Source organism: Amblyraja radiata, chromosome 4, assembly GCF_010909765.2.
Source record: "Amblyraja radiata isolate CabotCenter1 chromosome 4, sAmbRad1.1.pri, whole genome shotgun sequence".
Classification (NCBI taxonomy): Eukaryota; Metazoa; Chordata; class Chondrichthyes; order Rajiformes; family Rajidae; genus Amblyraja; species Amblyraja radiata.
In genome coordinates, this window is record NC_045959.1 from 82,413,992 (window position 1) to 82,436,948 (window position 22,957).

The following is a 22,957-nucleotide window of genomic DNA, read 5'->3' on the forward strand; positions in this document are numbered from 1 at the left end:
AACACAACTGTAACATAATGTCCCAACGTCTACACGTTGTTCCCTTGTGGATGAAGGCCAAAAGCATTTTTCACTACCCTATCTACTTATGCCACTTTCAGGGAACTATGTACTTGTACTCCCAGATCCCTCTGCTCTATAACACTCCCCAGAACCCTGTACAGAGTTACCCTGAACCCTGTACCTTCACCCGTGACCTGCGTGGATTTTCACCGGGTGCTCCGATTTCCACCCACACTCCAAAGAAGTACAGTATAGGTTTGTAGGTTAATTGGCTTCCGTAAAATGGTAAATTGTCCCTAGTGTGTAGGATAGTGTTAGTGTGCGGCGATCGCTGGTCGGCGCGGACAGTGGGCCGAAGGGCTTGTTTCCGCGATGTATCTCTCAACTACATTGAACTAAACTAAAATGTCTCTTGATGGCTTTAGACTGCTAATCTGTAATGTTTCAGAGATTGGTAAAATTGTGCTGAAAACTTTTCACGTAAACTACAGTGCCAAAAATATGGTTCACCTGAATAGTAAACACATTGGCATGTTGAGCTGCTGAATCCTGGCATTATGCCGAAGGAAACACTGACCCCTGCATTAGTATTCCTGCATGAGTCACTGAACTTCAATGATGTGAAAATTGGCAGTTTTACTACAATTTCAATTCATGGCCATTACCTGAATGTAAACCCATGTAATGCCGCCCTTAAAGCGAACAAGTAATTACCTGATCATTTTCAATCCATTGCTTAGAAACAAATGGAGCTGCCTAAACATAATGATCTAGATGGGACAAACAACAGGCTGATGTACAAAACTGACCTTAAATAGCATCATGTAAAGTGGTCACAAATTACAGATTAAGACGGTACATCAATTTCCATTTTAGGCATGAAAGGTTTTAAGTGCACATTTTGTTTAAGACTATTCTTTTATTTCCACGTATACCTCATCTCCTTCTTTGAAGTAGGAACAGAACAAGAATTTTGCTAAAATGAATCAACTACTTCTTTTCTCTTGGCAAAAAAACAATTCTGTTTAATAATTCTAGTAATGGATGAATCTTATTGATCTTGACGAATGACTCCTAGCATTATATCAAGGTGTCTCCCATGGATATACATCAAACTTCCTTTCCTTTAGACTGGAAAGTCACACTCTCTTCTGCAATGCTTAAAGCCTTTAAGTGATGACCAGGTTGAGGTTTTAAAATAACATTTTGTCTTCTATTTCTGGCACCAGTTGTGACTTTAATCTCCTTTCATTGCTGGGTGAATTTCAAGTATTATATCTACCAAGATCTTCACATGCAGGGTTTTTTTGGCATCCAATTTTCTGGGCTTCCAAGACAACTGCAGCAGCAGGTTGAATTAAAATACTACCAAATACAAGTTATCTCAACAAAATGCAGTCCAATGCATCCTGTGCATGATAGTAAAAGGCACCGCATCTCATAAAATGTTTAAGAAAGCTCTGCAGATGCTGGACAAATCGAAGGTTGACCAAAAAGCTGCTGAAAATCTGCGGGTGAGGCAGCATCTATGAAGCGAAGGAATAGGTGACGTTTCGGATCGAGACCCTTCTTCAGAAAGGAAGAAAGGAAGAGGCATAGACAGTAGGCTGTGGGAGAGCTGGGAAGGGGAGGGAAGGAAGGAGAAAGCAAGGACTACCTGAAATTGGAGGTCAATGTTCATACTGCTGGGGTGTAAACTACCCAAGCAAAATATGAGGTGCTGTTCCTCCAATTTGCGGTGCACCTCACTCTGGCCATGGAGGAGGCCAAGGACAGAAAGGTCGGATTTGGAATGGGAGGGGGAGTTGAAGTGCTGAGCCACCGGGAGATCAGGTTGGTTATTGCGAACTGAGCGGAGGTGTTGGGCGAAGCGATCGCCAAGCCTGTGCTTGGTCTAACCGATGTAGAGCAGTTGACACCTGGAACAGCGGATGCAATAGATGAGGTTGGAGGAGGTGCAGGTGAACCTCTGCCTCACCTGGAAAGACTGCTTGGGTCCTTGAATGGAGTCGAAGGGGGAGGTAAAGCGACAAGTTGCAACGGAAAGTACCAGGGGAGGGGGTGGGAAGGGTGGGAAGGGGCGAATTGAACAGGGGGTTACGGAGAGAACGGTCTCTGCGGAACGCAGACAGGGGAGGAGATGGGAAGACGTGGCCTGTGGTAGGATCCCATTGGAGGTGGCGAAAATGTCGGAGGATTATATGTTGTATGCGACGGCTGATAGGGTGGAAGGTGAGGACAAGGGGGACTGTCCTTGTTACGAGTAAGGGGATGGTGAGTGAGAGCGGAGCTGCGGGACATGGATGAGACTCTGGTAAGACCCTCATCTGTGGTCGAAGAGGGGAGCCCCCGCTCCATAAAGAATGAGCACATCTCCAATGCCCTGGTTTGGAACACCTCATCCTGGGTGCAGATGCAGCGTAAACAGAGGAATTGGGAGTAGGGGATAGAGTCCTTACAGGAAGCAGGGTGGGAAAAGAGTAGTCCAGTTAGCCATGGGAGTCAGTGGGTTTGTAGTAGATGTCGGTCAGTAGTCTGTTACCTGTGATGGAGATAGTGAGGTCTAGAAACGGTAGGGAGATGTCGGAAATGGTCCAGGTGAATTTGAGTGCCGGATGGAAGTTAGTGATGAAATGGATGAAGTCAGTGAGTTCTGCATGGGTGCAGGAGGTAGCACCAATGCAGTTGTCAATGTAGCGGAGGTAGAGTTTGGGGATAGTGCTACGGTATGCCTTGAACAAGTATTGTTCGACGTAAGGTCTCATAAGATGATTCATTCGAGGTCCGATGATGACATAAAAACATAGAAACATAGAATATAGGTGCAGGAATAGGCCACTTGGCCCTTTGGCCCTTCGAGCCATTCAATATGATCATGGCTGATCATCCAAAATAGTAAGATTAAACGAGAATTTACCAGTTTGAAGTTTGATCTGTATTTTATGAGGAGTTACGATGAGGGATTACGTGAAGAACCCGCTCAGCATGCAAGCGCGGCATACTTCAAAGCAGCGGTGTGGAATCACAGATAGACACAGTTATTGAAGTAAACATAGTAAAGACAAGGAGACATCAGTTTATGAATTTGACCCATATTATTGAGGGTGGGAGCGGAGGGCACGTAATCCCTCATCGTAACTCCTCATAAAATACAGATCAAACTTCAAACTGGTAAATTCTCGTTTAATCTTACTATTTTACTTCGGAGTCACGTGAGTGATTCCGTGAAGATTTCAAAGCTCTGTGATTTCAAACCGTGTAACAGTTATTATTACATCACTGCCGAAGTCTTTGAGGGAGGAAGTGTGTTATCGTAATCAACCAATGAATCTGTTTGTAGAAAAACACAATGGTATTTTTTAACAATAACAACAAAGAAATTAAATTGCTCCCTTGGGATTAAATAAAATATTTGCAGTCTGTAAAATCTTTCCTGCAACTAAAACAGGTTTTGCCAACGGCTTATTATAAAATTTTCTGAACGGTCTTTCCCCCCACCATCCTGCTGTAGCCAGGATGTGGTCTATAGGCACTTCCATTCTTTTAGCCGTCGACGTGGATGCTGCCCTGGTGGAATGAAATTTGTACATGTTAGTTTTTATCCCAGCAGCTTTTAGCACCTGCTTGAGCCATCTCGAAATGGTTTGGCTCGTCACCCGACCATAAGGTTTTTTATGACTGACCCACAAGGCTTTTCATCTCCCTCGAATATTTTGGTTGTGTCTATGTAGGATAGTAGGGTCATGGCACATAACCGTGTTTCTGGCGGGTAAGCCCGGAATTCCATGACTGGATTAGGTGTTCCTGGTCTGCTCTGTTTGATCATTCCCTGGATAACGACAGAGATCTGGTCTGGAGCTGTGAGCATGGTGTCCAGTCGCAATAGGTGTAGTGACTGGACCCTCTGTGCAGATACAAGTGCCATCAACACGAGTGTTTTGAGCATAGATTGTTCCAGGTTGAGGGATCTGGCTGGTGGCCATCCCCTGAGGTATGTCAGGACCACACTGACATCCCATGTATGGGTGTACCTTGGTCTAGGGGGTTAGAGTTGTAAATACCCTTGATTAGTTTGATCACCAGCGAGTGGGACCCCATGGCCTGTTGTCCAAGAGCTGGTTTTAAATAGACAGGCAGGGCACTTCTAGCTGTGTTGATGACTCTGTAGCTGAGTCCTTCATCATGGTGAAGGTTCGCCAGGAATTCCAGTACGTTGGTAACTGTAGCGGTTGAGTAGGTGGTCCCTGTATCCAAGCAGTACTTCTCCCATTTTTTGATGCTGGACAAGTGCTGTTTTTTAGTGGATGTTCGGAGGGATGCTGCATGGTGTCGACGGTTTGTTCTGATAATCCCAGTCCCAGAAGTGGTTTGTGCAGAATCTGCAACCCAGGAGTTTGATTTTTTCATGGCACGGGTGGCTTGTGCCCGACACTGGGTGTTAATAACTCTGGGTCACTGGGGAATACCATCGGAGTTTCAACAACCATGTCATGGAGTATTGGGAACCATGGCTGCGTAGGCCAGTCGGGTACTATCAAAATACCTGAAGCAGAGTCCATTTGTATTGTGCGTAGTCCCCGACTGATGAGGCAGAAGGGAGGAAATGCATAGAAGAAGAATTTCCCCAATCCAGCGCGAACGCATCTACCGCTGCTGCCTCAGGTCTGGTTCCCAAGCGACATACATAGGTACCTGGTGATTTAGCCTTGATGCAAATAAATCGATTTTTTTTTTTTTTTTTTTTGGGGGGGTTTTACCATCCATTCGATGTTGTCATTAAATTTAAGTGGCCTGGTGTCTGCCACTGCATTTAGCTTACCTGGCAGGTAAGTTGCTGATAGCCAAATATGTCTTTCGACACACCATTGCCAAATTGTGTTGACCAACTTGTCGCATGATACCGATTTTATGCCATGCATGCGTGCTGAGCGGGTTCTTCACGGAATCACTCACGTGACTCCGAAGTAAAATCAGTCCCCCAATCTTGCTTTTTCCCCATATCCCTTGATTCTATTAGCCCTAAGAGCTAAATCCAACTCTCTCTTGAAAACATCCAGTGAATTGGCCTCCACTGCCTTCTGAGGCAGAGAATTTCACAGATTCACAACTCTCTGGGTGACCATGCTCCTTCAGTTTCTGCCGAGATGAATTGACACAGGACAAATAACAATGCAAGCTAGAGAATTCCTGCTGTCATGAAATGCCGTTATAAACTTTGAAATAGTGAAGTAAGAGCACCATCTTTTACAATGGAGGTTCTTCTTGTAACACAGTGTGTCAACCAACAGCAACATGTTGGGAAAGATTCTCAAACCAAGAGGGGTATCAAAGGAACTTTGGTTCCAAGACATATAAGGAGATATTCAGGCAGCTAAGCAAGTTTGAAGGAGTGTTTTAAAGGGGGAACATAGGGTGAGGATGTCTGGGGGGGGGGGGGGGGGGGGGGGACAGACAGACATAGGTTTAACAGCAGTATTATCCTTGACTTTATTTTAGACTTTAGGCATACAATGCGGAAGCAGGCCCTTCGGGCCACAGAGTCTGCATTGACCAGCGATCACCCCCATACACTAATCTACAAACACTGGTGACAATTTTACCAAGGCTAATTGATCCACAATCCAGTATGTCTTTGGAGTGTGGGCGGAAACCGGAGCACCCAGAGAAAACCCACGCAGTTGCAGGGAGAACATACAAACTCCATACAGACAGCACCCGTAGTCAGGATTGAACCCGGGTCTCTGGCGCTGTAAGGCAGCAACTCTACCATTGCCCCACTATGCAGCGCCAAATTGAATTAAAGGTATACAAGCATCTTGGATATGAGAGGGGTGGAGAAGGTCCAAACTATAGTGAGGGATGATATCCATAAGACCATAAGACAGAGAAGCAGAATTAGGCCATTCAGCCCATCGAGTCTGCTCCACCATTCGATCATTTATTGACCAGAAGAACATTTTTAAATTAAAGGCCAGGAGCCATAGATCTTGGCAAGAGATCTGTGTGTCGACCCCATCTTTTCCTCTCATGATTTTGTACACCTCTATAAGATCAGTATGCCTCTATAAGATCAAGTCCCAGCCTGCTCAGCCTCTCCCTATAGCTCAGGCCCTCGAGTCCTAGTAACATCCTCGTAAATCTTCTCTGCACCCGTTCCAGCTTGACAACATTGTTCATATAATATGGTGTCCAAAACTGAACAAAATATTCTAAATGCGACCTCACATACCCCTTATATAAATGGAACATGACCTCCTACCTTCTATACTCAAGTATATACAAAGGATAACATGATAAGCTTTAATTATTAACATGCAGCCTCCCGAGGATTGAAAATTATCCTTTTCTTGGTGCAGTACTTCATTGATACACTTCAATGATACATTAATTATCATTGAAGATTTTAAAAATAAATCATATCTTTTGAAATGTTCCCTCCAATTTTATCTTTTTTATTACATTTTTTTCTCTCTTTTACCCTTTACTTTTTGCACCAGTTTTGATATTGAATATTCAAACGAACTTGATTCCGGCTCTCTGCTGCTCATTAATAATTATTTACTCTGATTGTTATGGAGATACAATTATTTGCCTTGTCCACACAAGACTCAGCCCCTCTGCAGAAGGCGCTGCAACAAAATGACTCCAGTTTAAAATCTCCTGCAGATATAATTGTAACGGATGCATGGTGTCACTATCGTGTGCAAAATCAGGCCCAGACTAATATAAATATACATACCTATTATACAACCACAGCACTGATCGAATCTCTTATACATCATATTAAAGGCATGTACATTGTATTGAGCGATGCAACAGATCTATGGGTAGTGTAACTGAGGCAATGAATATTGATGCATTTAATCATTTTACAATGGTTGGTAGGAATAGCAGGAAGCTGCCATACGATACAATACGATAGGATAGAACATTATTTATGCCAGGATGGAAATTGATCAGCCAACAGTTATAAAAACACAAAATACATGGTATTAAAGTGACAATGTGATTGAAGATGTGCAAAGGTTGGGGAGGGGGAGGGGAGTCTGTCTCAGTCTACCTCACGACAGAAGGGGGAGGAGTTGTACAATTTGATAGCCACAGGGAAGAAGGATCTCCTGTGGTGTTCTGTTCTGCATCTTGGTGGAACCAGTCTGTTGCTGAAGGTACTCCTCAAGTTGACCTGTGTGTCATGGAGAGGGTGAGCTGTATTGTCCAGGATGCTCCATTTTGGGCAGAAAGGCTCCCATGGGATTATAATGACATGCTCAATATCATATATGGAGGCATCTTACTGTGAAACAATTACCCTTTTAATTTTAAAGCAAGATGACCTGACAAAAGAAAAAGTATACTGATTGCCTATTAAACTCTCCAAACACTGTAAACTACCTCCAACTTCACGTGTGATGGAAGAATAAAGGGCAACTGAGAAGTTCATATAGGAGCAGAATTAGGCTGATGGCTGATCTATCTTTCCCTCTCAATTCCATTCTCTTGCTTTCTCCCCATAACCCCTGACACCCTTCCTTATCCAGAATCTGTCAATCTAAGCCTTAAAAATATCCATTGACTTGGCCTACACAGTCGTCTATGGCAATGAATTTCACAGATTTACCAGCCTCCTCACCTCCTTTCTAAAGGTACGTCCTTTTATTCTGAGGCTATGGCCTCTGGTCCTAGACTATTCTAATAGTGGAAACAACCTCTCCACATCCACTCTATCCAGGACTTTCACTATCAGAAAGCCTGATAAGGTGCCTCACATTATTGAATGTGGGTTTAAACCACAATTCAACACACTTGCCCTTTGAAACCCTGCAGGCTGATGTACAGCTGCTGCCAGACCAATCAACAAACTCTACCTCCCCCCAGCCCACTGCCAAACCCTGGCTGCTGCCAAATTAAAGCAGCAAATTGCTGTCAGCATATTGATTACTGCAAAAGATTTCATTAATGTATTATTAGAACTCTGGTGGCAGTGATCCAGCAAATAAGATGCCATTGTTAATGAGGTGATTACATTTTAATTTCTGAACAAATTACAGCCATGAAAATAAAAAATGAGAACCCGTGTTCCCTCATCCTTTCTAATTGACTTTGTGTTGCTTGTGATTGCCTGCCAAAGTTCGACCCACTCTTGCTACTTTTCCTAAATACCTTGCTCTTTAACTGGTGCATTTGACCACGAGTCGTGATCCAGTTCCATAGTATTGGGGATTAAGCAATAAGTCAAAACACAAGACACATACTCTCTGTGATCTCAGGCACATAGAGCCACAGGCGTTAATGTATGGGGAATCCACACACACGCAGAGACAGAAGCACACATGTACTGAAAGACATGAGCATGTGCACAGAAACATACATATGTTCTCTCCCCCAGGGGAACCCAGTGAGGGGGGGGGGGGTTGTAGGGGGCCACCGAGAATGAAGGAGGGAACCAGTGGGGGGGGGGGAAGGGGCACAGGGATCGCCAAGAATGAGGTGGGGATCCGGATGGGTATCACCGAGAATGAAGAGAGATCTGGCGGGAGGTGCCGAGAACAATGGGAAGACCCGGAAGGGGGCCGCCGAAATCGAAGGAAGACCTGGCAGGGGCTGGCCTGTGGCCACATTTGTCAGAAGGCTTGGTTCACCGCTGCGAGCAGAAGATAAAATCTGTCCGATGAACTCTTTGTAACTTTGTTGGTGCCAGAATCATGGTGACTCTTGTTTACTGCCGAGGTGAGGTCTGCTGTATGATTTTACTGCTGCCAAGGGTGGTGGTGGAAGCAGATATGATAGTGGCATTTAAGAGGCTTTTGGATAGGCACGTGGATAAACAAGGAATGGAGGGATGTGGGTTATTTGCAGGCATGAGTTGGCATCTTGTTTGGCACAGGCATTGTGGGCTGAAGGGCCTGTGCCTGCAAGGTGGTGCAATGCAAGCTAATGCACCAATTCAGAGGTCTGATTGAGTAGGCTCACAGAGGCTTATGCACTAAATGGTGAGTCTGGGAGTGTTCAAGGGGCATGTGGGAGCACATTGGGTAGACCAACACAATACGGTGGATTCCCAATATTGTGGAATCATTGCATTTTATCTATGGCCTTAAGAATGGGCTCCAACTGTTGGAAGTTTAACAGAACAAGATGTGATCTCATTCAAATGTGTGAGATGGGTAGGGCTGGCAGGTTTGATGCTGCAAGGAAGTATCCAAATACAGGGGTGGAGACACAGTTTCAGAATGTGACTGGCTTACGGAAGGTGTTTTTCTTTCAGAGTGCTGCAAATCTTTGAAATTTTCTAAATTGTGGATTTGTCATTAAAAGACTTAATGACTTAAAAATCATTAAAGACTGACAGTCTGCAAAGACTGGACCCTTCTACATCTATCCCTCCCCAATCACCACTTCACACCTACTTAAAGTCAGACTCCAGACTGGGAAAGCACATTTCGGACCCGCAAACCCTCAGCATAGGAGCACCGCAAGGCTGCATACTCTTCCCTCTCCTCTGCTCTCTCTACACCAATGACTGGACCTCCACTGACTTCTCTGGCAAGCTTATCAAGTTTGCGGACGACACAACCATGATTGGACTGATCCAGGATGGGGAGGAATCTACCTACAGACAGGAAGTGTCACAGCTGGCATCCTGGTGCCAATGCAACAACCAAGAACTGAATGCTCTTAAGACAGTGGAACTGATTGTAGACTTTAGGAGAGCTCCCCCTCCCCTCACCCCACTCACCATCAACAACACCACAGTCACATCTGTGGAGTCTTTTAAGTTCCTGGGAACCATCATCTCCAAGGACCTTAAGTGGGGGGCAACCATCGACTCCACAGTCAAAAAGACACAACAGAGGATGTACTTCCTGCGGCAGCTGAGGAAGCACAATCTGCCACAGGCAGAAATGGTCCAATTCTATACGTAGCGTCTGTCCTCACCTTCTCCATCATGGTCTGGTTCGGCTCAGCCACCAAGCACAACATCCGGAGGCTATCGTCCGATCAGCTGAGAAGGTTATTGGCTGCTACCTTCCCTTCATTGACGAACTGTACACTGCAAGGGCCAGGAAGCGAGCGGGTAAGATCATTTCTGATCCCTCTCACCCTGGCCACAAACTGTTTGAATCACTTCCCTCGGGAAGGTGACTCTGTACCGTCAAAGCTGCCACAGCCAGACATAAAAACAGTTTTTACCCACGAGTAGTAGCTCTACTCAATAACCAAAAATATGTAGCCTCCTTTAGCTCTGGTATTTTATTTAATTCACATGTTTAAATGTTTCGGCCCGAAACGTTGCCTATTTCCTTCGCTCCATAGATGCACCCGCTGAATTTCTCCAGCATTTTTGTGTACCTTATGTTTTATTATTAATGTTTAATGTTTTATGTGTCATTCCTAACTATCATGTTGTCACTTGCGGGTGGAGCATCAAGGCAAATTCCTTGTTTGTGTGTGAATACTTGGCCAATAAACTTATTCATTCATTCATTAAGTATATTTAAGGCTGAGATAGAGTTTTGGTTGAGGGGAATCAAAGGTTATGGGAATAATCCAAGTTCTGATCAGCTATGATCTTCCTGAATGATGAAGCAGCCTCGAGGAGCTAAAGGGGAATACGAGGAACTGCAGATGCTGATTTACAAAAAAAGGACAGAAAGTGCTGGAGTGCCTCAACAGGTCAGGCAGCATCTCCAGACAACATGAATAGGTGATGTTTCGGGTCGGGACCCTTATTCTGTAGTCATCTTCTCCAGAGATGCTGCCTGACCTGTTGAGTTAAAAGGGTCCTGACCTGAAATCACCTATTCATGTTCTCCAAAATGCTGCCTGACCCATTGAGTTATTCCAGACTTTGTATCTTTTTTTCATTAAACTCGGAGCTAAATTTCCAGCTCCTAGTTCTCATGTTCTAAATAATTAAATTAAAAATATGAAAGATATCAATAATGCCTATTTCCTTCCACAGGATGGATTTAGATTAAAAAAATATTTGACAGAAATTGTACAGAGAGAACAAAACTTAAGATCTGCAAAGGATGATCTCCTGTCAAGCATTAAAGTAACTGCACTATGTGTAAGGCATTTCAATGTGCACAAAGAAAGAGGCGAAGGTTTTAATATTATTATCCACGGTACTTTCTGATGGTACATTTTACATGCAGATTAAATTAACTGGGGCATTATCAGGCACTGGATCAGGTAAAGATCATCACTAAAAATTCAGAATTCCATCGACATGATTAAACAAATAAAGACGCCGATTGCTGGCCCTGATGGAATAAACAAATAATTTTAAAACTCTGCAATTAATGTTTCACTGTTGTTGATGAGGAAAAAAAAAAGTGACTTAATTTCAAATTATTCTCAGAATAACATAGAAAGGATCGAGAACCAGAGGACATATGTTTAAGGTAAGGGGGGAAAGATTAAAGAGAACCTGAGGAGTAACGTATTTACACAAAGAGTGGTGGGTGTATTGACCGAGCTGCTGGGAGGGGTAGTCAGGTACTATTGCAACGTGTAAGAAGCATTTAGACGTACATGAATATGATAAATTTAGAGGGATATGGGCCAAATGCAGACAGGTGGGACTAGTGTAGATGGGACTTGTTAGTCGGTGTGGACAGGTTGGGCTGATGGGCCAGTGTTCATGCTGTATGACTAAGACTCTACGTATATGCCCATTAGTTTGCAGTCCAAACAAGCCTACTCTTCCTAATCACCCTTATCCACTCTGCTGCCTAATCCCTCTCAACTCTCCTCCCTTCTATAATGCAATGTTTAGAAAGATACAGCGTGGAAACAGGCCCTTCGGCCCACCGAGTCCCTGCTGACCAGCGATCACCCATACATTAGTTCTACCCTACACACTAGAGACAATTTAAAGAAGCCAATTAACTTACAAACCATGTCTTTGGAATGTGCAAGGAAACCAGAGCACCTGAAGAAAACCCACATGGTCACAGAGAGAACGTACAAACTCCATACAGGCAGCACCCATAGCCAAGATCAAACCTGCCTCATAGTGCTGCCCTTCATAAACCTTAGGAGAAATGCCGCTCTTATTGGATGAAGAACTGAAGGCTGATGAAAGTTGGCAATTATGTCTCAGACAGTACCCGAGGTCGAGGTTGAACCTGGCGCTGTGAGGCAGCGACTGTACCAGCTGTGCCACCGTGCCACCCAGAAGAGCTAACTTCTTTAGTCAGAGGGTGGTGAATCGGTGGAACTCATTGCCACAGAGGGCTGTGGAGGCCAAGTCAGTGGATATTTTTAAGGCAGAGTTAGACAAATTCTTGATTAGAACAGGTGTCAAGGGTTATGGGGGGAAGGCAGGAAAATAGGATTAGAATGCGGAGATCAGCCATGATTGAATGGCATAGTAGACAAGATGGGCCGAATGGCCTAATTCTATAACGTGAACTTGTGGTTCACTGCTCTGTCACTATTCTCCCAACATGGTGGCTCGTGGAACCGGCACCTTTCACTTCCTTTTGACATGTCAATTAAGCAGAGCAGGCTCAGAACATCATGACCGTTGATGGAAGACAGTGCGGCATTCCTACACAAACATAACATAATTCTCGGTAGCTATTATATCAACAGAGATTACTGTCCCATTCAAATTCCGGACAGACAAAAAAACCTGCAGTTAAATATTCACACAGCATATTTTCAAGGTCCATGTACTTTTAAAGTATTTGCGCAATTCCGAGAGTTTGAATGTAAAAATTGTCACTGCGAAATATGCAGTTTTACACCAAAACTAATGTTTTGGCCTTGAGCACTGAGTTTACTACACAACACGACAAACCTCTCAGTTGGAACAGTCCTAGCCTCTATTAACTCTGTCAATGAAAATAAAATACTAATGTCTTCCCCGTGGCTTTAAATCTGTTGGGTTGTATGGAATATCATTCCTCTGTGCAAGATTAATCTTTCTCAACAAAATGAGCTTCTTCCACAAATAAGGAAAATAGAGGTTACTGATGTTTTTGAATGCCTTTGCCATATCTGGAAGTTGCTTGCCAGAGTCAGTAAGTGGACCAGCCAAACTCTCTTGCCATCGGACCTCTACTGCTGCTGAAATCAAGCATTTAAGTTTGCTCCAACCTGTTCCACCTAATACCTTGACTCTAAGTACACAAGGTGTGTACTTCAAACAAAGCATTGCTTTATAGTCATAGAGCCATACATTGTGGAAGCAGGCCCTATAACCCAACTTGCCCACACCAACCAACATGCCCTATTTACACCGGTCCCACCTGCCTGCATCCGAGAACAAAGAGGGAGCTGGCATGGTGGGGGGGGGGGGGGTATATTGGCTATATTCGTTGGCTATATTTAAGAGGGAGTTAGATGTGGCCTTTGTGGCTAAAGGGATCAGGGGGTATGGAGAGAAGGCAGGTACAGGATACTGAGTTGGATGATCAGCCATGATCATATTGAATGGCGGTGCAGGCTCGAAGGGCAGAATGGCCTACTCCTGCACCTATTTTCTATGTTTCTAAGTTTCTATAATGAATGTAACTGTTGTCAACCCATACCTGGCGACTGTTTGCATACCTTGTGTATGGTGTGCAAAACATAGAATTTCACTGCGACATGTACATGTGGTAATAAAGTGTCAGTCAGTCAGTCAATCAATCAATCAATCAATCAATCAATCAATCAATCAATCAATCAATCAATCAATCAATTCTATTTATTTAAGCCAAATATAACTCTGGTTGAGACACAAGGTAGCAAATAAAATTTGTTTAACTTCTTAAAATAAAAATAAAAACAAACAAAAAAGTTACACATAGTGCTGGAGTAACACAGCGGGTCAGGAAGCATCTCTGGAGATCATGGATGGGGTGAAATCTCAGGTCTGCAACTACAGTTGGTGGTTTACCAAAACAAAACCCAAAGTGCTGGTCAATCAATGAGTTGGCCTGATTCTGACCCTTTATTTTCTTTTGGGTCCTTCCCTAACAGCTGGTATGTAGAACAGCTCATAGTGCTCCAGTTTTATCAGGACGTCAGATTTGAGGTATTGGGTAACCGAGCCAACATGGAATAGTGAAGACAAGGAGATATATAGGACCTGGCAGGGTACAGGATATCAGGTAAATGATGTCAGGATTCACACGCAATAGAATGATGGTCTTGGGTGGGTGAGATGTTACCGGACTCTCTAGGCATCATCTTCTCAGTCATGGCCTCTCCCAAAAAAAGGAGATTTTATATTCAATGTACTCGTACATAAATATTCTCCGGGTCATAAGCCACCCGAGTAATTATTCAGGCAACGAAGGCCTGATAAGTCTTAATTAGATGCCTCAGTTTACCATGGACCCAATGCACAAAGTGACTAGGAACAGATCTGGTAAATGCACAGAGTCGTTTGCCCTGAGTAGGGGAATTGAGAACCAGAGGATGTAGGTTTTTCGATGGGGGGGGGGAGATTTAATAGGAACTTGAGGGGTTATTTCTTTACCCAAAGGTGGTGGTGGGTATATGGAACGAGATGATGGTGCAGGTAGTTGAGGCAAGTTGATGGTGTCGATGGGGCATGTTGATCGGCATGGGTAAGTTGGGCTGAAGGGACAGTTATTGGGGTGGATTTCCATGCTGAATGACTCGGTGACTGGTAAGTAATAATAAAAAGACAGCTTTTTGGAATGTGCCAGTTCACTGCATCAACTAACAGTCAGCTATCCCTCAGTCATCCATTAAATTAAATATATTTTACTGCTAAACATATTGAAAAGTAATTAAGTAAAATTGCCACTTGTGCTTTTGCAACTGAGAGCAATAGGGGTGTTGGCAACCACCGTAGATGGATGTCTGTTTATAGCACAGCAGAGGCTTCAGTCCCATTGCAAGTGGGGCAGATGTGAGCAGCTGCATGATCTGCTGATTGAGAACTGGTTTATCAAACCTTCGTTCATTTGACAAAAGCAGTCAAAACGCAGCCTTCATGTGACTCTGACAGCAGGAAAAGATGGAAGTCTGGATCTGGGAAAGCAAAAGACAATATCTAGTGGTACAACGGTAGAGTTGCTGCCTTGCAGCACCAGAGACCCGGGTTCGATCCTGACTATGGGTGCTTGTCTGTATGGAGTTTGTACGTTCACCCCATGATTTCTCCAGGTTCTCTGGTTTCTTCCCACATTCCAAAGACGTAGCTTTTTAGGTTAATTGACTTGGTACATTGTCCCTAGTGTGTAGGTTAGAGTTAGTGTGTGGGGACCGCTGCTCAGCGCGGACTCGGTGGGCTGAATGGCCAGTTTCTGCACTGCATCTTTGAACTAAACGAAACGAAACTAATCTCGCAGGCAGCATTTGAGTTGGGAACAGAGTCTAAATTCAGGAAGAGATTTTGAAAAAGATAAACTGTGACACATTCTAGACCAGCCTGAACCTCCTGAATCCTCTACAGTAGGTATACTCTCATATAGTGGGAAGTGAGTTGTCAACCACATAATTTGGTTTAGTTTGTTGTCACAAGGTGCAGTGAAAAGCTTTTTTTTGCTTGCTAACCAGTCAGTTGAAGGCTGTACATGATTACATTTGAGCTGTCTGCTGTATGCAGATACTTGATAACGGGAATAATATTTAGTGCAAGATAAAGTCCATTAAGATAGTCCAAGGGACTTTCATGTGGTAGATAGTAGCTCAGGACCGCTCTCTAGTTGTTGGTAGGATGGTTCAGTTGCATTATAGCAGCCGGGAAGAAACTGCCTCTGAATCTGGAGGTGTGCGTTTTCACACATCTGTACTTCGTGCCTGATGGGAGAGGGCAGAAGAGGGAGTGAGACTCGTCCTTGATTATGCTGGTGGCCTTGCCGAGGCAGCGTGAAATGTAGATGGAGTTAAACAGAAATCAATGGAGTTGCTTTGGCAATGAAGGTGGTACAGGGTGGCCCTCAACTAAGGATATATTGTAATGTATTATTTTTCAGGATGTAGATGTTACTGGCAATGATGTTCGTTATTGTCCATCCTCAATTGATCCTTAAGGGTTAATCATCACACATCGGCAAGACAGGAATGAGAGCAGATTTCTCAAGCTGACATCGGCCTACCTAATGGGAGGCCTTCCACCACAATCTTGCGGTTTCATTGCAGCATTGTGGAGACTAACTTAAAAAAAATAATTAATTACTCAAATTTAAATTCCCCAGCTGTTAAAGTGGGATTTAGAGCATTAGCCATAGTCATACTGCATGGAAACAGGTCCTTCAGCTCAACGTACCCATGCCCATTTAAACTGGTCCCATTTCCCGCGTTTGACTCTCATCCATCCAAATCTTTTCTATCCTTGTACCTGCCCAAATTTCTTGCAAATGTTGCTATTGTACTTGACTTAACCATTTGCCTCAATAATCTAACCACAATACTACCACACCATGACTTCTAACTCTTAACCAGTGACATCAGTACTGTGGATATTACATAAAACATAGAAGACAAAAGTACAGCTCTGGAACAGACCCTTTAGCCCACAATGTCTGTTCCGCACATAATGCCAAGATAAACGCATCTCACCTGCGATTTACAAATCTTATTTTGAAAGAGGTGGCTCATTCCTCTTTGTGTTGTATTCAGCAGTCAAATGTCCATAGAAACACAGACAATAGGTGCAGGAGTAGGCCATTCAGCCCTTTGAGCCAGCACCGCCATTCAATATGATCATGTCTGATCATCCAATATCAGTACCCCATTCATGCTTTCTCCCCATATCCCTTGATTCCGTTAGCCCCAAGAGATATAACTAACTCTCTCTTGAAAACATCCAGTGAATTGGCCTCCAATGTCCTCTGTGGCAGAGAATTCCACAGATTCACAGCTCTCCGGGTGAAAAAGTTTTTTCTCATCTCAGTGCCAAATAGCCTACCCCTTATTCTTAAACTGTGACCCCTGGTTCTGGACTCCCCCAATATCGGGAAAATGTTTCCTCCATCTAGCCTGTCCAATACCTTAAGAACTTTATATGTTTCTATAAGATCCCCTCACATCCTAAATTCCAGTGAATATAAGCCTAGTCGATCTATTCTTTCATGGTCAGAGCTCAGGCTGAGAACCAAGACTTGTCAAAATGAAACATGCCTGAACTGATGGGAACCAATATGAACAGTCTCTCTGTGAAGAACTCACCATCCTGTGAAGATAAAGCTTTCACAAGTCTCTTAACCATTCATTTCACTTCTCAGTATACTCACCCTTCCAACTTCCACCAAGTTTGTCACCATGACAATGGTAGCAGAGTTCTCTTGCCAAATCATCCTCCAGAAATCGTACACTGTTTCCTGCATTGGTCCTGCACACAGAATAAAGAATTCCGGATGTCAGTATAAAGCAACGACAAATATTCCAACAGGAACTCAATTTAAACTTCTAAGATAGAAACAAAATGTTGGAGTAACTCAGCGGGACTCGCCTTCTGATTCTTCAGGTCTGAAGAAGGGTCTCGACCTGAAAAGTCATCCATTCCTTCTGTCCAGAGATGCTGCCTGTCCCGCTGAGTTACTCCAGCATTTTGTGTCTATCTTCGGTGTAAACCAGCATAGGCAGTTTCTTCCTACACATTCTAAACTTCTATTCCATATTCTGAGTAACTAAAATAGCAACTAAGATAGTGATTTCACTGGGCAGGTTCCAATCTCCAAAGTGATTATTCAAAAAATTCCAGAGGTTAAAGTTTAGAATCAGGAGTTGGGGACCATTGAACTAACTTTAATTAGACTTTCTTGGACTTTATTTTGCACTAAACATTATACCCTTTATCCTTTATCAGTACACACAGTAGACGGCTAGATTGTAATCATGTATAGTCTTTCCGCTGACTGGATAGCACGTAACAAAAAGCTTTTCACAGTACTTCGCTTCATGTTATAATAAACTAAACATAACAGAGCGCATAACATAAAAACATCAGAATTCTCTTGAACTCCATGAAAGCAAAGTTCTGAAGCTTTCTCCTGCCACAATATTCTACCATTTTGTGCAGGTTCAATCTCTCTCCAAAGCTCTCATCAGCAGCTTATCCTTGCTGTTTGATCCAGAAACTGGTTACACTGAAGTAAACTTAATCTTTGCTGCCTTGCTTCCAATTGAAGCGTACTACCTCTTGAAATATTAATGCTTCACTTTCTGTCCAGAATTGAAGAAAATGAATGGTTTTGAAAGTATTTTTCCTTTAATGTTGGACTTAATAAGTATTACAAAAATAACATGTTAACCAGTTCCACCCATGCTGTCTGTGAAATTACTTTCATACTATTATCTTTAACAAGTTCTTTGATTTTTTAAAATTTATAAAAAGGAACTGATTGATTCAGTTTCTTTGTCGCGCTTACTCTGCATTCCTTCATTAGTATTCATCTGCTCTATTATTTTACCATAACATAGACATTAAAGTAATCACCATCCCTTTGTTCAGTTCCCTGGCAGCCATTTTGACTCTTACTTGATGTTGCAAAGATGCGTCCCTTGGAAGTAATTCCACCCCATGCAGGGTCACGGGCGATCCAGACTGTTCCTGTTTATTTTGGCACTTGGATTTTCAAAGGAGTCCAGTACTGCAATTTAGTTTAAAGATACAGTGGGGAAACTGACTCTTTGGCCCACCGTGTCTACACCGACCAGCGATCAACTGTGCACAAGTTCGATCCTACACATTAGAGACACTCCAAAGATGTAAAGGTTTGTAGGTTAATTGGCGTTGGTAAAATTGTAAATTGTCCCTAGTGTGTAGGATAGTGTCAGTGGGCGGGGATTGCTGGTTGGCGCAGACTTGGTGGGCTGAAGGGTCTATTTCCCTGCTATATCTCTAAACTAAACTAAACAATTTACAGAATCCAATTAGCCTACAAACCAGCACATCTTTGGAATGTGGAAGGAAACCCATGCGGTCACAGGGAGAATGTTCAAACTCCGTACAGACAACACCCGAGGTCAGGATCAATCCCAGAACTCTACCGCTGCACCTCTGTGTCACCAACAACAGGCACAAAAATGGGATAAATCTTCATTTGCTTTGCATTATGGCCTTCATCCCTTATCATTTGGGGCTGTCTCACAGTAATCATGTATAGTCTTTTCTTTGACTAGAATGCATGCAAATAGCATACCTTGGGACATGCAACAATAATAAACTAAACCTTGCTGGATATACAAGGCAGACCACAGTGTAAGTTTCCCCAGCGACAACAGGTAGTGTTGGCCGAGTTAGGATGTTGTAAATTCAAGCCTCAGGAGATTCACAGGAGATTCACTGCAGAAACAGCAGATACCAATCTGATGAAGGTATGGTCACTCAATTGAGAGAACAGAGCCACCTTAAAATGTATTTCCGCAGGTTCGGCAGCACTGTGGTGCAGCGATAGAGCTGCTGCCTTACAGGGCCAGAGACCTGGGTTCGATCCTGACTATGGGTGCTGTCTGTATGGAGTTTGTATTTTTTCCCTGTGACCACATGGGATTTCTCCAGGTACTCAGGTTTCCTTTCAAGTTCCAAAGAGTTGTGGGTTTGGAGATTAATTGGTTTCGGTAAAGTGTGTAGGATAAAACTAGTGATCATGGTTGGTGTGGATTTGGTGGGCCGAAGGGCCTGTTTCCACGCTGTCCTAAAAGCCAATAGTGCGCTTTAATAAAGTGGCTAAATACGCCTAAAAACTATTTTCAGAAGTACAGAAAATAAAAGCAAGGAGGTATGGAGGAAGTGTTTGCATAATTGTTAGACCACATTACTGGCAAGATTTGATTGCACTAGAGTTTGCACAGAACATTTAGGAGAACTGGACTGGTAAATTTTAGCAACAGAAAAGGTTAAAGGAGGTGTTGCCAAACGAATACAACTGTCCGTTGCTGGAAACTAAAACAAAAACAAAAAATGCTGGAAAAACTCAGTTAGTCCGGCAGCATCTGTGGAAAGAAAAAAGTCAATGTTTCAGGTCAGGACCTGTTTTAGATAGGTCACTGTTGTTATCTTTGAACAGAGATGGCTGAATGCAGATGTAATAAAGTTTAATTACTTATTAGTTATTTAATTACTTATTACTCACTCTATACTCATGACTGCGTAGCCGGTCATAGTGCAAACTCCATCATCAAGTTAGCTGATGACACCACTGTTGTGGGACGTATCACTGATGGGGATGAGTCCGAGTATAGAAGAGAGATTGAGCAACTGTCCATATGGTGCCAGCACAATAACCTGGCCCTCAACACCAGCAAAACCAAGGGACTGATTGTGGACTTTGGAAGGAGTAGGATGGGGACCCACAGTCCCGTTTATATCAACGGGTCAATGGTTGAAAGGATCAAGAGCTTCAAATTCCTGGGCGTGCACATCTCTGAAGATCTTGGGTTCAAGAAGGAACTGCAGATGCTGGAAAATCGAAGGTACACAAAAATGCTGGAGAAACTCAGCGGGTGCAGCAGCATCTATGGAGCGAAGGAAATAGGTAAAGTTTCGGGCCGAAACCCTTCTTCAGATCTTCCTTCTGAAGATCTTTCCTGGTTCGAGAACACTGATGCAATTATCAAGAAAGCTCATCAGCGCCTCTACTTCCTGAGAAGATTACGGAGAGTCAGTTTGTTAAGGAGGACTCTCTCTAACTTCTACAGGTGCACAGTAGTGAGCATGCTGACCGGTTGCATCGTGGCTTGGTTCAGCAACTTGAGCGCCCTGGAGAGGAAGAGACTACAAAAAGTAGTAAACACTGCCCAGTCCATCATCGGCTCTGACCTTCCTTCCATCGAGGGGATTTATCGAAGTCGCTGCCTCAAAAAGGCTGGCAGTATCATCAAAGACCCAACGCCATCCTGGTCACACACTCATCTCCCTGCTACCTTCAAGTAGAAGGTACAGGAGCCTGAAGACTGCAACGACCAGGTTCAGGAATAGCTACTTCCCCACAGCCATCAGGCTATTAAACCTGGCTCGGCCAAAACTCTGAACATTAATAACCCATTATTTGTTATTTGCACTTTATCAGTTTATTTATTCATGTGTTTTGTAGTCAATGCCTATTATGTTCTGTGTGCTGAAGCAAAGCAAGAATTTCATTGTCCTATCAGGGACACATGACAATAAACTTGAACTTGAACTTGAACTAGTGAAATCAACACTCATACTGCTGAGTTGTGAGCTGCCCAAGCAAAATAAGAGCTGCTGTTCCTCTAATTTGTGGGGGCATCACTCTGACGGTAGAGAAGGTTGAGGACAGAAAGGTCAGTATGGGAATTGGAAGGGGAGTTAAAATGTTTGGCACACAAAAAGCTGGAGAAACTCAGCGGGTGCAGCAGCATCTATGGAGCGAAGGAGATAGGCACGTTTCGGGCCGAAACCCTTCTTCAGTCTGAAGAAGGGTTTCGGCCCGAAACATTGCCTATCTCCTTCGCTCCATAGATGCTGCTGCACCCGCTGAGTTTCTCCAGCATTATTGTGTACCTTCGATTTTCCAGCATCTGCAGTTCCTTCTTAAATAAAATGTTTGGCAACCAGGAGAAACAGTTGAATTGACCTTGGAACCTCGCTGTGCCCACATTTCCCAATATCAGCTGAGTGATCACATATTAGTAAAGGGTGTCACAAAGCAAGTTCTTCCAAAGCTGTAAATTCTAAATGGAGTGTATCAAGGTTGGATCACTAGGGTCTTTATCACATTTATAAATTCAATAGACAATAGACAATAGACAATAGGTGCAAGAATAGGCGATTCGAGCCAGCACCACCATTCACTGTGATCATGGCTAATCATTCACAATCAGTACCCCGTTCCTGCCTTCTCCCCATATCCACTGACTCCGCTATCTTTAAGAGCTCTATCTAACTCTCTCTTGAAAGCATCCAGAGAATTGGCCTTCACTGCCTTCTGAGGTCGAGAATTCCACAGATTCACAACTCTCTGTGTAAAAAAGTTTTTACTCATCTCCGTTCTAAATGGTGGCATCTGGTTGTGGACTCCCCCAACATCGGGAAAATGTTTCTTGCTTCTAGCGTGTCCAAACCCTTAATAATCTTGTATGTTTCAATGATTCCCTCTCATCCTTCTAAATTCCAGAGTATACAAGCCCAGCCGTTCCATTCTATCAACATATGACAGTCCCGCCATCCCGGAAATTAACCTCATGAACCTACGCTGCACTCGCTCAATAGCAAGAATGTCCTTCCTCAAATTTGGAGGCCAAAACTGCACACAATGGACGTGTGGTCTCACTAGGGCCCTGTGGAAGGACCTCTTTGCTCCTATTACCACACTTCTCTTGTAATTCAGCACAGTCCATTGTTAAAACAGGAAAGACAAGGAGCTCAAAAGAGATGCGTAACTCTCTATTTATTAGCATGTCTGAAGAAGGGTTCTGACCAGAAACATCACCTATCCATTTTCTCCAGAGTTTGAGTTTGAGTTTAGATTATTGTCATGTGTATCGAGGTACAGTGAAAAGCTTTGTTTTGCATGCTAACGAGCCAGCCGAAAGACAATACACAATTACATTCAAGCCATCCGCAGTTTACAGATACATTATAAAGGGAATAACGTGAATAATGTTTTGTGCAAGAGAAGGCCTTTAAATTCCAATCAAAGATAATCCGAGGGTCTCCTATGAGGTAGTTATTAGTTCAGGACTGTTCTCCAGTTGACGGTTCAGTTGCCTGATAACAGCTGGGAATAAATTGTCCCTGAATCTGGAGGTGATGCTGCCTGACACGCTGAATTACTCCACCATTTTGTGTCAACCTTACCTATTTATTAAGATTTTACTGGTTTCATCCACGCTAAATGTGAAAAAGGTCAATTGATAGAAAAAAATGCCAATGGGCTGTAGCTCAGCCTATCATAGAAAAACACAGTGAGGGGATTGGCAGGAGACTTGAATTTCATAAAGTATAATGTGTGATGTTCAGGACACCACGTATTCTGAGCTCAACAGGCGAACATTCACCTATCCATTGTTAATT

At 43.4% G+C, this 22,957-nt stretch overlaps 1 protein-coding gene across 18 annotated transcripts in view; it reads right to left on the reverse strand.

The window, feature by feature from the left end:
• Window positions 1-22,957, reverse strand: part of ptprm (protein tyrosine phosphatase receptor type M) — a 940,804-nt gene that overhangs the window by 34,839 nt on the left and 883,008 nt on the right. For all 18 annotated transcript variants that reach the window (XM_033019867.1, XM_033019862.1, XM_033019861.1 and 15 more), the window contains one exon: window positions 17,211-17,308. In XM_033019867.1, coding sequence (XP_032875758.1) covers window positions 17,211-17,308 — 98 coding nt within the window. The remainder of the gene's footprint in view (window positions 1-17,210; window positions 17,309-22,957) is intronic.